Source organism: Felis catus, chromosome B3, assembly GCF_018350175.1.
Source record: "Felis catus isolate Fca126 chromosome B3, F.catus_Fca126_mat1.0, whole genome shotgun sequence".
Lineage (NCBI taxonomy): Eukaryota > Metazoa > Chordata > Mammalia > Carnivora > Felidae > Felis > Felis catus.
Genome location: NC_058373.1, coordinates 97492438 through 97510409, shown reverse-complemented (window position 1 = coordinate 97510409; position 17972 = coordinate 97492438). Strand labels below are relative to the sequence as shown.

The following is a 17972-nucleotide window of genomic DNA, read 5'->3' as shown; positions in this document are numbered from 1 at the left end:
ACTTGATATTCCAATTCTTCAGAAAAGCGACGCAAACACATTCGCTTCAAGGAATATTGGGTCTTCTGCGCGGCCGTAGATTTCGGCCAAGTGCGCCTGCGCATAAGAGTAGCGGCGTTGAGTCAGGTAGTCAGTGGAGAAAACTGCGGTAGCGACCCTCAGACCTCGCCATGAAGACTCGCTTCAGCACCATTGACCTCCGCGCGGTACTCGCGGAGCTGAATGCCAGGTACTGAGCGATAGGTGACTAGGCTCTTGCGGGGAATGCAGAAGGCAGAGGCCGGTGCCCCGTGGTGGAAAAAAAGACCAGCCTGATGTTTCCACTTAATCCCCCAGTGCTCCTCTGCGGACCTGGCTAGGCCTGGGTGGGCGAGCGCGTGACATCTTTCCCGCGGCCCTCGGGATATCTGGGGACCCCAGCGTCCGCATGCCCCACACCCCGCACTCCCGGGCTGCTTGTCTCGCCGGATCTTGTGTCAGGCTTTGGCGGGGCCCTCGCCGAGCTCTCGCCTTGTTGGCCTGAGTTGCCCCGGTCTGGCAGCGAACGTTTATTAAGACATGAGACACCAAGAAGACGCCGGGGTGCCCAGCAGTCTTTTGCCTCAGGGGTTTCCAGCCCGGAGGCCTGGTTTCTTTGACACTCCTCCTCATTCCTAGGAGACGGAATATTGGCGTTTTAGCTGAAAGTAACATTCTGATCTGGTTTCTGTTATGCAGCTGTGTGTTTTGTCATTTTTTTTCTCCCAGAGTTTTGTTACCTTTTTTTTCTTTTGTAATAAAGGGGGTTAGATATTTCCTTAGAAATATCGGGTCATTTCAAGGACGCAGGGCATTGCATGGTGTTCCTAGGACTGCTCTTTTGGTCTTAACTTTTGTTCTTAAGAAGTTACACTTCTTTTGGGCTCAGTGCCTGGTGGCCTTCACTCTGCTCCCTGGTTGACTCCATATCCTTTGAGTTGAAGATCCCCTCTTTGAAGGCCCTGCTTCCTCCTGCGGCTTTAATTTGAGTGAGATTTTGTATTTCAAATGTTGTTACGTGTTTCCTTTCTCTTGCAGCTTACTAGGAATGAGAGTAAACAATGTTTATGATGTGGATAATAAGACCTATCTTATTCGTCTTCAAAAGTAAGAGCATTTTACAGGCTTGTTTGATCTTTGGTAATTAAATATGAGATTATTGATTTTTTTTTTAACCTGCACTTTTAGTCTGTTTTATTGAGTTAGCGTTGACAAATGCCTTAAAGAAAAATTTAACTTTTTTCTTCCACAGACCAGACTTTAAAGCTACCCTTTTACTTGAATCTGGCATACGAATTCACACAACAGAATTTGAGTGGCCTAAGAATATGATGCCATCTAGTTTTGCCATGAAGGTAAACTTTAAGCTATACTTGAAGCTAAATTTTAAGGCCCTGAGATTGGTCACTAACAATTTAAGTTTTAAAATGTTTGGTTTTCCTTTACTGTTATGAATAAAGTATAGATAAAATAGTTGATAGATACTGGGATGAATAAAGTAGACATTTATTGACTTCTCCCTGTTACCCTTCGCACCCCAGTATGCTCTAGATCTTTCAGTTCCCACAGTCATTATTCTAGTTTAAACTTGTATAACGTTCCCATAAAGTCCTTTGAATTATAGTATACTTCTTGCTATCAAAACAGTTCTTTGTTAGACCAGAGTTAATTTTTCTAAAGCATCATTTTCATTAGTTTCTTACCTTTTATGATTCCCAAATTTCTGAATTCATATCCTATCTTCTAGTATTCTTGGTTTTCTGTGATATGCCCCCCCTTAACCTTTTCCTAGTTTTCTGCAGCTCACTTTTGAGCTGCCAATCTGTATTTTATTGAAATACTCAATGACATTAGTATGTTACCAATCATATCTTTTTACTTTTTCACTTCTCTCTTTGCTTTTGTCTTGTTTTGTTTTTTTTCTATTAAAACAGAGAGTCTGCATTTGTGGACGTGTTACCTGTCCGTTTATTGGCATAACAAAGATACTGAAAGTTTATGTGGTACAGAAGAAAGACATTAGAATCAAATATACCTAACTTTGAATTAATGATTTTGCCGCTAAATAATTTTATAACCCAGAAAAGTAACTTAACCTCTTGAAACTTAGTTTCTTTAAATGTAGAATGCGGATAATAACTCCCTCATGGGGTTATTGGTGAGGATTATTTGAAGTAACATGTAAAGCACCTAACACAATGCCTGACACATATTAGGGCTCCATATGTATTAATTTCCTTCTTCCTCTCCTCCTCACTTTCCTTCAGAAATTTATTTGTTTTGGCATTGTGTTATTTCATTAGAGGCTTTACAGAGAAGAATCTTATCCCCAGCAACTTAGAATCTGTTTTGGATTACAAGTTAGGTAAGTGTTTCCCAAATCACAAGGCCTGTCACAAAATTATCAAACTCTTAAAAAGTTTAATTTATAGTAACCCCAAATGGTTCTTTTGGGAATTGTCCATAATAATGGTGACACTTGGTATTTGTATAGCATTTTTCAAAATAAATTAATAACATATATTTTGAGCTGTTTAATATGTCAGTGGATATGAAGAACAGTTATTTTAGCTTTACAGATGATAAGATACATGATACTGGGATTGTGTAAAAATCCCCAAATCAGGCTATACCAATAGGAGGCCAAACACTCTTAAAAAAAAAAAAAAAAAAAAAAAAAGTTAGAATTTTATGAGTTAGGTGTACATGTTAATCTAAATGTATATAGAGAGATACCCTCCAATGGAGCAGACACAGTGTTAAGCACATGACAAATAATTTAAAATAAAGAGCTGCTACCTTTGTATGGCACAGTCATTCTCAGTTGTGGCAAATCACAGTGATTGTTCTTCATTCTCACATTTGGGGATGCCAGTGATAGCTTTGTGGCACTGTTGTTTTCACCAAGCTGCTAATAGGGAAATAAATAAACATTATGTATGTACTGTATGCCCATCTATACTCATGATAAGTAATCTTCCCTTTTCTCCATTCCATGGTGTGGATTTCTGTTCCTTTCAAGGATGCCTTTTATCTCCATTTTAACTTTGTTTTTCTTGAATAAAAATACTACTAGGGGCCTCTGGGAGGATTGTGATTTTCCCCTGGGAGTTTAAAAATAGCCCTATATGTAGGTCACTGTTTAAATCAAAACCATTATAGACCACTCTTAGAACTATTGAATATAGGTGGGAGAGATTGTTAGAAGTTTGAAAAGGCTTATTATATCTGCCTGAATGTATAAGTACATAAAATGAGAATTTTCGTCAATTTGAACTATTAGGTCTGGAGAAGTCTTCTTGGTTATGAAAGAGTTGGCATTGGTTCTAAAAATGATTGTATATATTTTTAAAGGTGAATTTATATTAGCTTCTCTGTAAAATTTATCTTGAATTTGAGTCTTGAAAGCATTCTTTCTTACTGGTCTTGAGTAAGCAACCTTCCAAATTAAAGAATTAGAAACAGTGGTAAGAATTTTTAGGCACTACAGAGTAGTCTTATTTCTGGTTCATGTTATACTTATTTGTACTAAAGGATGGTACATATAATCTAAAGCAATAGGTGTTGACCAAGTAATTTGTATTTGGGTTTAAAACGTTAATTGTATTTTAATTGCTAATAAGAAAAGAACATCATGACTAGGGATAGGAAGAATGGGATTTGATAAGGAATAAGAGTTATTATATTTGGATTTGAGCTAAGTTGGTCAAAAGCTTTGGAGACAGTACCAGAAAAATTCTGTCTGGGCTATATTAATACATTTGTGGGAATAGAAGGTAATTGGATGTACGTTGAAGACTAACTTACAGAATACCAATAAGCTCATGGTTCAGAATTTGTATTTGAAATGGAAGTTTGGTGGAAACCACTAATTAATATTGAACACAAAGGAAATTTGGAATCCTTAAAAGATGAGACTGGAAAGAGGCTTTATGAAAAAAGGTTATGGCTTTGAGTGAGGTCATCAGGGTAAGAAAAAGAGATTTAGCAGTGATATAAACAACAGAGTACATTTCTCTATAGGGCAAAGTACAAAATACTGTTTCAGAGTTAGCAGTCAGAGTCCTGACAGAAAGTGTTTTTCCTTTGATTATCATCTGCAGGCTTTTGTTTACTATTTTTTAAATGTTATTCTTGATGGAAATGAAAAGAGGAAGCTTATTTACAAGCCAATACCAAATGGTTAGGAATTCACTTCTACTATATGAATGCCCTTTTCTTCTGTTTCCCACTAGTGCCGAAAACATTTGAAGAGTCGGCGATTAGTCAGTGCAAAACAACTTGGTGTGGATAGAATTGTAGATTTTCAATTTGGAAGTGATGAAGCTGCTTATCACTTAATCATTGAGCTCTATGATAGGGTAAGTTAAATTTGGGTGGTGAGATGAAGGCTAATTCATTGTTGTATTGTTAATTATCTGTGTAATACTATTATACTGTAAAATATGGGCAGGGAACAGCAGCTGTAGCCCATCTGAAATTGATTTTTGTGTGTGGTCTCAGGTAGTGAGTGGTCAAATGAAATTTGTGTGATACCCTCTTTAAAAATTTTTTCTAAAAACTTTATTGTTTTCAAATGATTGTGGATTCACAGGAAGTTGCAGAAATAGAGATGTCCGTTTCCCTTGTTATATTTTACGTTATTATAGTACAATATCAAAGTCAGGAAATTGATGCTGGTACAATGTATGCATCTAGTTCTGTTCATTTTACCACCTTTGTAGATTGATGTAATCACTACTGCAATCAAGATACAGAATTTTTCCATTACCACAGAGATCTTCCTGGTGATACCCCTTTATGGTCATACCCACTCCTCTTCCTCCCACCATCCCTCCCTCCTGACAACTACCAATCTGTTCTGTCCCTATAATTTTGTCGTTATAAATTGGGTCTTCAACAAAGAAATCAGGTTCAGAACCTTGGTAGAAGGACATACCAGATACTCTTAAATGGGAGTTGGTAAACTACAGCCTGTGGCCCCTTTTTATAAAGCTTGTGAGCTTAAGAATGGTTATGTTTTAAAAAGGGCTCTTAAAAAACAAAAAAGAATATGCAACTGAGACCATATGTGGCCACAAATGTTAAAATGTTTACTGTCTTGCCTTTTACAGAGTTTGCTTTGTAAAAAAGTTTGCTGGCCTCTGCTCTTATAGACTCATGTTGTATGAGCCAACAGTGTGTAGACAAATACCAAAATATATCAGAGGGCCAAGGTAGGATTTATAAGACTCATTTTAATCTAGAAGCAAGTGCTTCCATGAAAATAGAGTGCTAACCTGTGTTCTAGGGTGATCAGAATAAATTACACAGGACTGAATAAACTGGAGAGAATCTAATTGTGGTTAGTTATTTTCTAGAATATTTTTGGTGTTATGATGAGTATTTTATGGTGATGTATGATAGAGCCCTTTACCTTTGTCTTCATCCTTAGTAGTCTGTACTTCTGCAAATTAGAGTGATATGTAATTAAATGGTGATTTGCTCTCACTGATCCTTTAGAATTTAGGAACAAATGAGATTTTTTACTGAGATTTTTTTTTTTTTTTTTTTTTTTTTTTTTTGTTACAGCTAATGGCAATGTGTATGTTTACATAGGCTCAATAAGAATTTGTAATTCTTTTTACCAAGATATAATAAGGCAAATTGTGCAAACTAGGTCAAACTTAGGGTGTCATATTTGTGAATAAGTCTCACTTAATTAGGTATGACAAAGGTTATATTTTATATGTAGAAGCAGTGTCCACAAAACATCCTGAGAAACTGATCTTTTACCTATTCTGTGGCATATATGATCCTAGCCTATTGGTGGTAAAGAATTTGAATAGATTTGAATAACTGTAGATCTGAATAACTTTAAAGAGGAATTTACCTGTATTTATAGGTCTACCACTGACACAATCAGTAATGATTTTTGTTTGGTTTCAAATACTAATTTTTAAGTCTCTGGGATAATAGAAAACTTTTGAAAATAAAATCCCAGATTTCTTATGAATTCTCCAGGCAGCAGTGATTATTATGGCTTTAGTAATTGCTTCATACCTTGTGACTCTAGATTTGCTGACTATATCTGAGGAAATATATTTATGTTACTTAACATTTCTTGCTGGACCTATGTAAATCAGGCCAAGATGCAATGAGAGTAGCTTGTGTTTATGTATATTTGTCATCAAAATAATTTTAGATGTTATGATGAGGAAGGACTGTAAAAAAGTATCTAAAATTTGAAAAGAGACAAAAAGGACCAAACTGTCATTTTAGTATCCTGCTGGGTGTTGTCTAGCAGGCACTTATGGGGGTTAGTTTTTCCTCTAGAGTTGTGTATCTTGAATTTGCTATTTACTATTGATTAGGGTTTTTTGTTTTGTTTTGTTTTTTTACAGTTCTTTAAGTGTAGACTTTAACTTGTAGAAAACTGATAGCAGTGCAAATGATTCTTGCCTGATAGCAATGAAAGTTATTTGATCCAGTAGAGATTCAAATTGTATCTGTCCAGAGAAAAGATATCCTCAGTGGTTACAGTCTTACTGCCTTGAATTGACAATCTTACACAATTATTCTCATTGTAAATAGTTCATTTATTTCATTTCTCTTACAACCAGTTTTACCATCTAGTGGTTTTATGATTCATTAGTTAAATTTTGACAGTTACAATAATAGTTTATAGTCTTCTGGCAACTGTTATTTCTACTGAAATCTGTCAGCTCCTTTGAAGGTAATCTGGCCTTTTTATCTGGATGCTTTAAAATTTTTTCTCTTTGTCTTTGGTTTTCAGTATTTTTGCTGTGCTGTGCCTAGTTGAGTTCTTATTTGTAATTATCTTTTGGGGATTCATAGGGTTTCTAGAATCTGAGTTGATGTTTTTCATCAGTTTTGGGAAATTCAGCCCGATTTTCTTTGATCTGTCTTCCAATTCACTAATTTTATTGCTACCAGACAAGAATCACTTGGAATTGCTATTTTTATTGTCTGTTGTTTCTTTTGATTTTAATTACACTCTTGTCTCCTCACATGCCTCGTTATTTCATTTTGTGCCAGGAACTGAGAAGAAAAAACAGTAGTTGTAGTCTGAAATCCAAAATGACTTGTCTTTCTCTAGAGAAGATAATTGCTTTTGACAAGTGGCTAAGGGTACAGCTAATTCCAGATTACCTTACTCCAATCAAGAATTGAGTTGATTAGAAGTTGGGCCTGGAAAATCTGGTATATTTCTGGTTCACACCTTCCCTTAAGAAGCAGCCTTTATGAGTCACTATTCAGAACTGGATTTCTCAGGACTTATCAGGATATCTGCCCCCACCACTGCCCCAGTCACCTTTCACTTGGGCTCTGAACTCCAGTTTTTATTCCCCTTAGTTGTTCCGTGAGTCTATCAAAATTTATGCTCAGCTTCTCAGCCTATCAGTTGTTTCTTGACTGTTAGACAAACGATCCTAGGGATGTGTGACGCATCTTTCTGAGTTTTCTTCTCCTAGGTTTTGGTCCTGTGAAGGTTTACTGTCTTGCTTGCATTTTTGATTTCTTAAAATACAAGCTTTGTGTATTTTGTCCAGTTTTTCTGTTTCTCAGTAGGACATTGGTTGGAATTATCTAGACTACCATTTAAATTAGATATGTTTATACAAGTAGTTCATGAATACATTCTCAGTATATAGAGAAGTACATAAAATTAAAATGGAAAGTCTTACCCTTCCTAGCCCAAACCATTTCCTCATTCCAAGGTAACCACTGTTATGTATGGTGTCTTATTTATGATCTCCTTCCCCTCTTCCCACCACCGTCAAAACAAACAAACAAACAACCCAAACACCTTTTTTTTTTTTTTTTTTTTTTTCATCTGTGGGGGGAAAAAATCTCTAGAATGTAACTGAAGGCATGCTTAGGTTTCGGTCAATATGCTTACATTCTAAATTTAAACTTATGTACCAGGCACGGACCATTCCATTTTTTTTTTTTTCCTTTTTCAATTTAAACTTAGACCTTAATGATATGTAAAAATTCTTTGCATACAATGATTTTGTGTAATCTTTGCTATTATTAAAAAAAATCTAGGGGCACCTGGGTGGCTCAGTTGGTTAAGCATAGGACTCTTGGTTTCGGCTCACAGGTCATGATCTTACGGTTTCATGAGTTCATGCCCTGCGTCTGGCTCTGCACTGGCAGTGTGGAGGCTGCTTGGGATCCTCTCTCTCTCTCTCTCTCTCTCTCTCTCTCTCTCTCTCTCTCTCTGCCCCTCCCCTGCTCATGCTCCCTCCCTCTCTCAGAAGAAATAAATAAACTTAAAAAAATTGTTTTTAATTAAAAAAATCTAAACAACCTTTTCATTTTGTAATAATTTAGGATTTATAGAAAAGTTGTGAAGATAATATGAAAAGTTCTTGTATATCCTTCATTTTTCTTAATAACCTCTTACATAATCACAGTACATGTGTTAAAACTAAGAAGTTAACACTGATGCATTACTGTTAATTAAACTGCAGACTTTTTCTTAGATTTCACCAGTTTTTGTGGTACATACCCTTTTTGTGTTCTGGAATCCAATCCAGGATACCCCATTGCATTTAGGGCCTTTCTATTTTGAGGGGTTTGAGCTATTAGTATGCATACTGCCTAGGTTTCAGAGGTCCAGTTATTGATGAGTTGGAAATACAGATTAAGGATTTTATACATGAAAGTATGTGCTTGGGAATTTTCAGCAGTTATTGTGATACTTAAGAGAGGTAGGTTGGTTGACTCTTACAGTAGATCTTGAAGATTGCTCTTCCCTCTCTTTATACCAGGGTTTGATCTCCTAGGCTTCATGTCTGGAATTTTGATGTATGGTTTATCTAGAGTTGATCAGACCTTGGTTAAAGAGGTGATTGCTGCTCAAATTCATTTAACAAAGTCAGTTTATTAATTTGCAATAAAATTCCAATAAGAAAGATGCTGGAGAAAGTAAGTTAAGGTCAGAAAGTAGTTTATTGAGTACATCAGAGTCAAGCACAGTGTTTCCCAAAGTATGTTTCTTAGATACTGCCTTCCCCAGATAATAGGTGTACCTAGAAAAATAGGTCCCATAGCCATTAAAATTTGAGGGCCTTTGAGAATAAAGGGGGAAAATTTTTTTTTTTTTAACTCTAGGACTTATCAGTGCCTTTAATGCAATAATGTGATGTGTATATCCCCTAGAGAAGGATATGTGACACAGAATTGCCAACTTTATTTGCTCAGAGTTCTTTTTTTATGGAGGTGGGGGGAACCATCTTACAGAATAGTTTTGGGAAACCCTGGTTTAAGGCAAAAAACGCTTTCAGGAAAGTAACTGCCTTGCTGGAATCTGCCAGATATTCTTGATAACTGCACGCTTTGATTCAACAAACATTTATTGAGCACCTTCTCTGTGCCAGGCTCTATGGCTGGGTCTGTTTTGCAAGTCACGTTAAATTACATCTTCTTCAGTCAGACGCTATGTGGACTTCTTTCCAAGCCCTCACCCAAACTTTGCTTTTTCAGCTAACTTTTTCTTTTCTGAGAGAGAGACTGCAAGTCACGGAGAGGGATGGGGTGGGGGAGGAGAGAGAGAGAGAAAGAGAGAATCCCAGGTAGGCTCCATGCTTAGCACAGAGTCCAAGGTGGAGCTCGAACTTGCAGACCAGTGAGATCATGACCTGAGCTGGAACCAAGAGTCAGACGCTTAACTGACTGAGTCACCCAGACACCCCTAATCTTAACTTTTTATTTTATTTTATTTTTTAATTTTTTTCAACGTTTTTTATTTATTTTTGGGACAGAGAGAGACAGAGCATGAACGGGGGAGGGGCAGAGAGAGAAGGAGACATAGAATCGGAAACAGGCTCCAGGCTCCGAGCCATCAGCCCAGAGCCCGACTCGGGGCTCGAACTCACGGAGCGCGAGATTGTGACCTGGCTGAAGTCGGACGCTTAACCGATTGCGCCACCCGGGCACCCCATTAACTTTTTAACAGATACTTTCATTTTTCCATATATTTGCTTTCCACTTCCTAGGATACAGATTTTTTTCTGTGTCTTGCTATTTTTTACTTAAGATTATAAACGTTTTCCTACTTTTTCAAAACAGTCTTCATAAGTTAACAGCTTTTAAATAGTTTGTTAGGTTGATTTATCATAATTCAGCAATTTCCTCAATTTTTACATTTAGGCTGTTTCCATTTTTTTCTATTGGAAATAAACTGCAGTGAATATCTTTAAGCCTATAGCTTTTGGTTTTATGGAGTTCTTACATTAGGCTACATTACAGGTGTGGAACCACGTGGGTATAAAGTGTAACTATCTGTATTGATTTTGCCACATAACTATTGCTATCCAAAGACAAATTGCAGATGAAAGTATAAATATCTCTTTATTTGGTTTCTAAAATATCTGTCTGTTCTGAATTGTTTTTAATAAGCCACGGTATTTGTAGACCTACCTCCTGCAAGGACAACAGTAAGTTTAGCTGGTGATCATCAAGGTGTTAACTGACTACAGGTTTCTCCTGCTCTCCAAAAGTAGAGCGTTCATATGGAAACTTTTGTAAGCTGAAATGGCATAAAGCAAAGAAGCAGTTGTCACCAATTTATATAGAAAAACTTTTGAACAGCCCCAGAAAATACCTTCTCTTAGGCTTTTCTGATACTGTAAGGACATATCTTACTAATAGATGCACAAAATAAGTAGAGGTAAAGCACAGATGCTCACAGTTCAAAGCTATGATGGCTTGATGCTGAAATGCTGAGTTAAGTTCCCAGGGAATGGCGTTTGCTTGAGTTGCCTGCTGACTCTATAACAGGTCACTGCCAAACAAACTGAGTGCTTTTTTTTGTTTTTTGCCTTATTTTCATAAAAGTGAAAATTAATTTCAGATTTCTTTCGGTCAGTGAAGACCGGTATTAATGTAGGTCTTTTGTAAAAGCAAGGCGGTGTAAAGCAAAGTTGTGAAAAGTAGGTGATAACTGTTGTACTTCCATTAGTGACTTCAGTAGAGCGATCAGACAGTGAGTTTAAAGTTGCTTTATATTCCTTCATTATGTTTCAAACTTGGGGTCCTTTATTTGTTTATCTTATTTCAGTCTATGATGGACAAGTGCAAGGAGCACTGTTTAGATGTGACTCAAGTGCTTTTTGTTTGTAACTTCACTGTAGCTTTGATTCAGGTTTTTAAGAGACCCCATTTTCTTTCTCACTTTTTAAGAAGTTTCAAGAATGATTGGGAAAAGCAATAAATTATATTTTATTTTATTACAGGGAAACATTGTTCTTACAGATTATGAGTACCTAATTTTGAATATACTAAGATTTCGAACTGATGAGTCAGATGATGTTAAATTTGCTGTTCGTGAACGCTACCCAGTTGATCATGCTAGAGCTGCTGAACCTTTGCTTACTTTGGAAAGGTAACATGTTTTGTTTCTAAACTCATTTCATGTTGTATTAAAAGGTAAAATAGATCATATGTCAGAATATCAAAGAACTGTCACATAAAATATTTTGTTCATTTGCATAAAATAACTAAATTTGGACTGCTTGAACTATTTAAATGTGCATGTAAGCAATTAAACCTCATTTGCAAGTAGCAGCTGTGTGTCTTTTTAATCTAAGTCCGGTGTTACTTCAGGTGTTGATGATTTCTTGGTAAAGTGAGGGAACTTACTAGCTATTCTGTGGGAAGACAGATGGCTATCTTGCACAGAGTACAAATGGAAATGGTTTAGCTAAGAAAAGGGAGTACCGTAGGATAAGGTGCTGATTGTAGGTACTCTTCTGGCTGGAAGGTTTTGCTAATAGCTGTAGCAGAGGTTCTCAAAGTTTAGCATGCGTCACATTCACCTGGATGGCTTGATAAAACATATCCTGCCTCTGCTTCCAGTTTCTGATTCAGTGGATCTGGTGTAGAGCCCAGGAATTTTCAGTTCTTACAAGTTCTCAGGTGATGTTTGTGCTGCTGATCTGGGGATCAGAGTGGCCAAACAGCATCCTTAAGAGCTCTTATTAAATACATAATTAGGTAAAGCCATTCCAGGTATTAAGATCTATCACCAAGCTCTACAAACATTTACCTGTTATATAGGAACATCTCTTTCTTAACACATATGGGCACATTTTCAATAAACAATATGACTTAGTTGAAAAGTATTGATTTTTCTTAGAAGACTTGGTTTCAGGTCCTAGTCTGCTGCTCAGGAACCTACTACCCTTGGGTAAATTACTTTTATGACCCATTTTCTTACCTACAAAGTGAACTAATTCTTGTATGTTAGAGTATACATACTTTGATGGAAATGAAAGTATTGTAAATATGAATATTGCTGTAAGTTTTATTAAATAAAAGATAATGAGAGGCATGTCAATTTTGTTTTCACAGACTGACTGAAATAATAGCCAGTGCACCTAAAGGTGAACTACTGAAGAGAGTTCTTAATCCATTACTTCGTGAGTAAGCCTAAATAGAGCAATGAAATGTTTGCAAGAAAATGTAGTTTTCAGGAATATATTTAAATCTTTTATAACTCAAGAGAGTATTACAACAACTTGATAATGTAGAAGGGAGCTTAAAATTATCTTTTGAATAAATAAGAATTTATTTTTAAGGAAAGAGGAATTTGTTATACCACATGAAATTTGACCTTTATGTGTTAGCTTTTATTTAAAAGCAATACAGCTAAATAAACTGATAGTATGTTATCTAGCATTTTAGTGCTAGTGTACTATTCTGAGAAATTGTGTTTTTTTTCTTTTCATTGTGAATCTTTGATTTAATAACCACTTGAGTTTTTGTTTTTGTTTTTAATTGGTGTGTCTCAGGGTACCCCAGAATCTGTCAGGTACTTTCAATCAGGATAAAGATAATCCAATAAACTTATACTTGAAAAATCATTACTCATCCCTATACTGATGAGTCTGGAGAGGACTTGGGCAGGCAGGTATCCTCAGTTACTGGGCATTAGGGAGTCACTTGTCCTCTCTTCTGAAATTAGAATGCATTAATAAGTTACCTTTACAGCTTTCCAACTGTTAGTATAGCATACATAAAATTGTTAAGTTTGGATTTTTTAAATTAATTTATTAATATGGGGTATTGTATTAACCAGTTTTTGGATACTAAAGCAGTCTTTCATTCCTGATTTGAAATCCTTTATATGTGGCTCAATTCCATTAAATTCTTATAAAATTTATGCACTGACTTCTGCAGTTGTAGTCTCAAATTTTTGTAAGTACTTGAATTATCATTTCTAATTACATTTCAAAATAAGTAAAGTAAAAAAATAAAATCATAAAAAGCAAAATAAGTAAATTGTTATTTTCATTGACTTCTGAGTAGATATTTATATTGGGATGTAAATTTCGTATTACATCTTGAATATTATATAGGGGAATACTAAAAATAATATCTTCTGCTTTTATAGCCTATGGACCAGCTCTCATTGAACACTGTCTTATAGAAAATGGATTCTCTGGCAATGTCAAAGTGGATGAAAAATTTGAAAGTAAAGGTATGCCTGCATGCTACAATTTTTGCCCATTTTCATGTATTTCCTTTTTTAAAAAACTATGAAAATTCTTTCTGGGAAAGTAATAAAAGTGAGCAGGTAGTAAATCTGTAAAAACTATAAAATATTTGATCTATTAAATTTTTATTTATTTATTTATTTATTTATTTATTTATTTATTTATTTAGAGAGAGAGAGAGAGAGAGAGAGAAAGAATGCGAGCAGGGGAGGGGCAGAGAGGGACATGGGGCTTGATCCCATGAACTGTGAGATCATAACTTGAGCCGAAATCAAGAGTCAGACGCTTAACCAACTGAGCCACCCAGGCGCCCCAGGTCTATGAATGTTCTATCCATATGGTATTTCTGGCTTCCTGCTCTAATGTGGCACTTTATCCCTGGTAACTCACATTTCAGTCTCTTGACCTACCTTAGTACTTTTCAACTTTACAATATTCTCCTTCCCCTGAATAATTGAAGTGGTTACCATACTTGAGGTAGGATCTGGTATAACACTTGATGTAGTTGAGTTATTCACCTTCTGACTAGGAAGGTGGAGTGCTTTTAGTAATAGCTTTATTCATGCATTTTAATTCTGTAAGAACTGTAGTGTGTCTATGTGATGAATGAGGCTTTTGTAACTACTTAAGGGAATCTAACTAAATTGCCAGATTAGGACAGTAAAAAATTAGAGGAAATATAAGGGAAAAGGAAGACTTGGCTTTTGACAAATTTATTTGCAGATTCTCATGTAAAATTACAAAAATATATTCTTCGTGTTTATATTTTGGGATTACATATCAGTTAAGATTTGGGGATGTTAATTTTTATGCTGTAAATGTTTTTATGTTTAAAAATACAAATTAATGTTTTAGTGAGTGACTTTGTGTTTGACATACTAATTCAGTGCAATCCTGATCAAAATGCCAACAGGTGGTATTGTTTTTGCAATTGCAGTGTTCTGGTTTTTTAAATAAATACTGTGGAATAAAAGCATGTGGAAATGTTCAGGAAAACTCTGGAAAATAATAGTAGTGATGGAGAATAACCCTTTTACAGATAAAGGTATATTAAGAACCTAATAGTTTTTGAAAAAGTACAAAATGAAAAATTCAGAAACAGGCCCACGTATATATGGGAATTTAGTATATAAACAAAGTATCTTTAACATCATGAGGGTAAAGATGGATTCAGTAAAAAACTATTGGGATCACAAGGTGGCCAAAACATATTCTTATTTACATACACTGATTATAAACACGAAGTAACTATATTTAATTTTCTTGAACACTTTTATTATTTCATAAGCACTTTTCTGTTTTCAGTATGGTTTTGTAATAGTTAATTGACACTTGATTGGCATTCCTTTTTTCCATTTTGTTCTGTTAGACCTTGAAAAAGTACTTGTTTGTCTGCAGAAAGCAGAAGACTATATGAAAACAACATCCAACTTCAGTGGAAAGGTAGTACCACATATTATTATTGTATATTGTAGTATTGTATATTGTGGTTTTATTTCTTTAGATTTTCAGACTTCACAGTTAATTAGGGATCACTACATGTAAGTTTTTTGTTAATTTGGAAATTCAACATCTGTAATATGCTTATTCTAGGGTTTTTTGGGTTTTTTTTTCTAATTGCTGTTGGGTTATAATTTTTCTTCTGTTCCTTTTTTTTTTTTAAGTTTATGTATTTTGAGAGAGGGTGAGAATGCACATGTAAGAGCATGCAAACAAGGGGAGGGTCAGAGAAAGAGAGAGGAAGAAAGAGAATCCCAAGCAGACTTCTGCCCTGTCAGCACAGAACCTGACATGGGGCTTGATCTCATGAACCCTGCGGTCATGACCTGAGCTGAAATCAAGAGTGACATGCTTAGCTGACTGAGCCTCCCAGGCGCCCTTCTTCTCTTCTTTTTATAGAAAGTACTAGGTCAGGTCACAATTGGCATACCAGGAAAGTTGAGGAATTTGAAAATAATTCCTCTTAGGTTGATTTTATTTAGAGAAATACTTTTTAATTGCTAGCACTTAATTAAAAAATTAGCAGTTTACATCACTCTAATAGGTAAACATCCTCTGAATCATCTCATATCTTGTTTTTGTTCCCTATTCAAAGTATAACTTTATACTAGAAGCTCAGAGGAAGTTCTGATTAATTCCAGCTAAATTCAGTGCAGATACACCTGCCCAGTTTTTAAAATGACTTGAAATTTCTTACCAACAAAGTAAACCTAAGACTTTTTCTCCTGAAAGTAAAGTGCCATTGACTTTTTAAAGTTGCAGAATATCTAAAATTAGGAAGAAAAAAGCAAAATGTACACGGATAATCCCATCATTTTATCAAATCACTAGTTTTAATTTTCTTTATTCCTTATTTTTCTTGTCCATATGAAAAAAAGTATTTAATAATACTTAGTGAGCCTAGAAACATCATTTTGAGAATTGATACAATCAATAGACAAATGCAGCAGATTATTTAAAACTAGAATAATTTTGTAAGTTTAATAAAATCGGGATCAGTCATGGAAGATACATCTTAACTATGAAGAGAAATGAATTTTAATATTGGATTTTTGTAGGGGTACATCATTCAGAAAAGAGAAATAAAACCAAGCTTGGAAGTCGATAAACCAACTGAAGACATACTCACGTAAGCATATAGGCATGAGTCAGTTTACTTTGGATATTTATTAATGTTCTTGAATGATATAATAAATATGTTTTGCAGGTATGAGGAATTTCATCCTTTCTTGTTTTCTCAACATTCACAATGTCCATATATAGAATTTGAATCATTTGACAAGGTGGGTTTTCCAATTCTGTTTTTTTGACCAGTTAGTATGAGTTATTAAATTAATACCAACTTGATTTGATTGATAAATTAAAAATATTTTTGGTTTACAATCACTGTATCTGAGCATTAAAGATCATTGCAGTCACAAATAAAAACTGTTGGAAATTTTTATTGTCACTTTATTTCAAGATGAAGGACCAAAGGTTTGAACTTAATTTGATTTTTGGCCCTTTGAGCTGTATAATACATTTCCTGGGAATCCGTTCAAGTTCTTTGGGTAGTGTTATGAAACAAAATGGACTCTAAAATTCTGTGTATCTAAGTTGAAGTAGAGACCCTGTTTTTTTGTTTTTTTTTTTAACCAGTTACTGTCTTTTTCTGTTTTTTAAATAAGGCCGTGGATGAATTTTATTCCAAGATAGAAGGTCAGAAAATAGATTTAAAAGCTTTACAACAGGTATGGTATTGTAAAAAACATTAAACTAACTAGGCTTGGTGTGATTTGCTGTGTAGACGATGCTTTCATATAGGAATTGGTGACGTTTCAGCAGTAGTATGGGAATGCCCTTATCCCTTGGCTCACTGATAATGGTCCAGGGGAGATCTCATTGTTGAAAAGCATTCCCTCATTTGTTCCATCTGTATGTAAGATATTCTCTAAAATGGAAAATACAATGGGAAGGTGAGTCCTATTATTTATTCCCTAGTATAATATGGGTTATTACAGCAACCCAAAGCTTTTCGACCTTTGCTGTTAAGGGAACATTATTCCAAGGAGATTTTTAAGTAGGCCAAAAAAAAGGGAAACGTTCTTTCTGTACAAATAAGTGTATTTTTCATTAAACTGGGTTTTATTCTAAGTGGGCTTTCAAACTCCACAGGAAGTTTTAATATGCTCTGTTTCTCGGTACATTTGACCATGATTTTGGAGCATTGCCACAGAGTTGTTTTAGAAATTAGCCACAGTCACTCTTGATTTGAAGAGGATTTAATTTTTCAAAAATATTAATAAATTCTTGAAGTACGTGTGCAAAAGTTTGGAATTATATGAATCTCTGTGCCCTCCCCTCTGTTTAAAAAATTAACAGCACAATTTCAAAGCTGGTGGGTTGAGTGAATTAAATAGTGTGCCTGCCACACGGTGGCAGCACTTTAGCTAGTAAACATATTTAGCAGTAACATTGGATTGCATGTTTTTATGTGCATCAGAATATTCATGAATTATTTTAGTAATCACTGTGTGTTCTTTTAATAGTCACCATTCTTACGATTCAAATCTTTTAAATACTACATCCCATGATTCAAACCTTCATTAACTGATGATTCTGTTACTAGTGTTAGAAAATTTGCCTCAAATCAATAACCTTGAAATGCAAATGATAAATGCTAAAATGCTATATAGAAGGTAAATTAGCTACTGTGAGACTTTGTGGCATTAATTTAAGAAAAAGAGTACTCTGTAGAAATAATACTGAGAAAATTAAAAGCAGCAATAACTTAAAAAGAAGCTCTTTTGGTAATTTGTGTTCTTTAAGAATGCATTTCCCTAAAACTTTACAGTTATGTGATAAGAAGAAAATGTCTTGTAGTCAAAATACATTCCTATATAGGGAATGGGAAGTAGGTAGTGGGGAGAGGTAATTTGGGAGCTTGAAACACTTTGGGGTGGGGTA

At 35.1% G+C, this 17972-nt stretch overlaps 1 protein-coding gene across 3 annotated transcripts in view; it reads left to right on the top strand.

Annotated features, from left to right (window-relative positions):
* Positions 1–17972, top strand: part of NEMF (nuclear export mediator factor) — a 57179-nt gene continuing 39207 nt past the window's right edge. Inside the window, exons 1-11 of one of the 3 annotated variants that reach the window (XM_045059885.1) lie at positions 2–229; positions 1057–1125; positions 1271–1373; positions 4254–4379; positions 11265–11413; positions 12382–12449; positions 13424–13510; positions 14896–14969; positions 16085–16155; positions 16234–16309; positions 16694–16756. In XM_045059885.1, coding sequence (XP_044915820.1) covers positions 171–229; positions 1057–1125; positions 1271–1373; positions 4254–4379; positions 11265–11413; positions 12382–12449; positions 13424–13510; positions 14896–14969; positions 16085–16155; positions 16234–16309; positions 16694–16756 — 945 coding nt within the window. In that variant the 5' untranslated portion in view covers positions 2–170. Of the gene's footprint in view, positions 230–1056; positions 1126–1270; positions 1374–4253; positions 4380–11264; positions 11414–12381; positions 12450–13423; positions 13511–14895; positions 14970–16084; positions 16156–16233; positions 16310–16693; positions 16757–17972 lie in introns of all 3 variants that reach the window. The other 2 variants (XM_023255673.2, XM_045059887.1) reach the window with 2 other exon arrangements.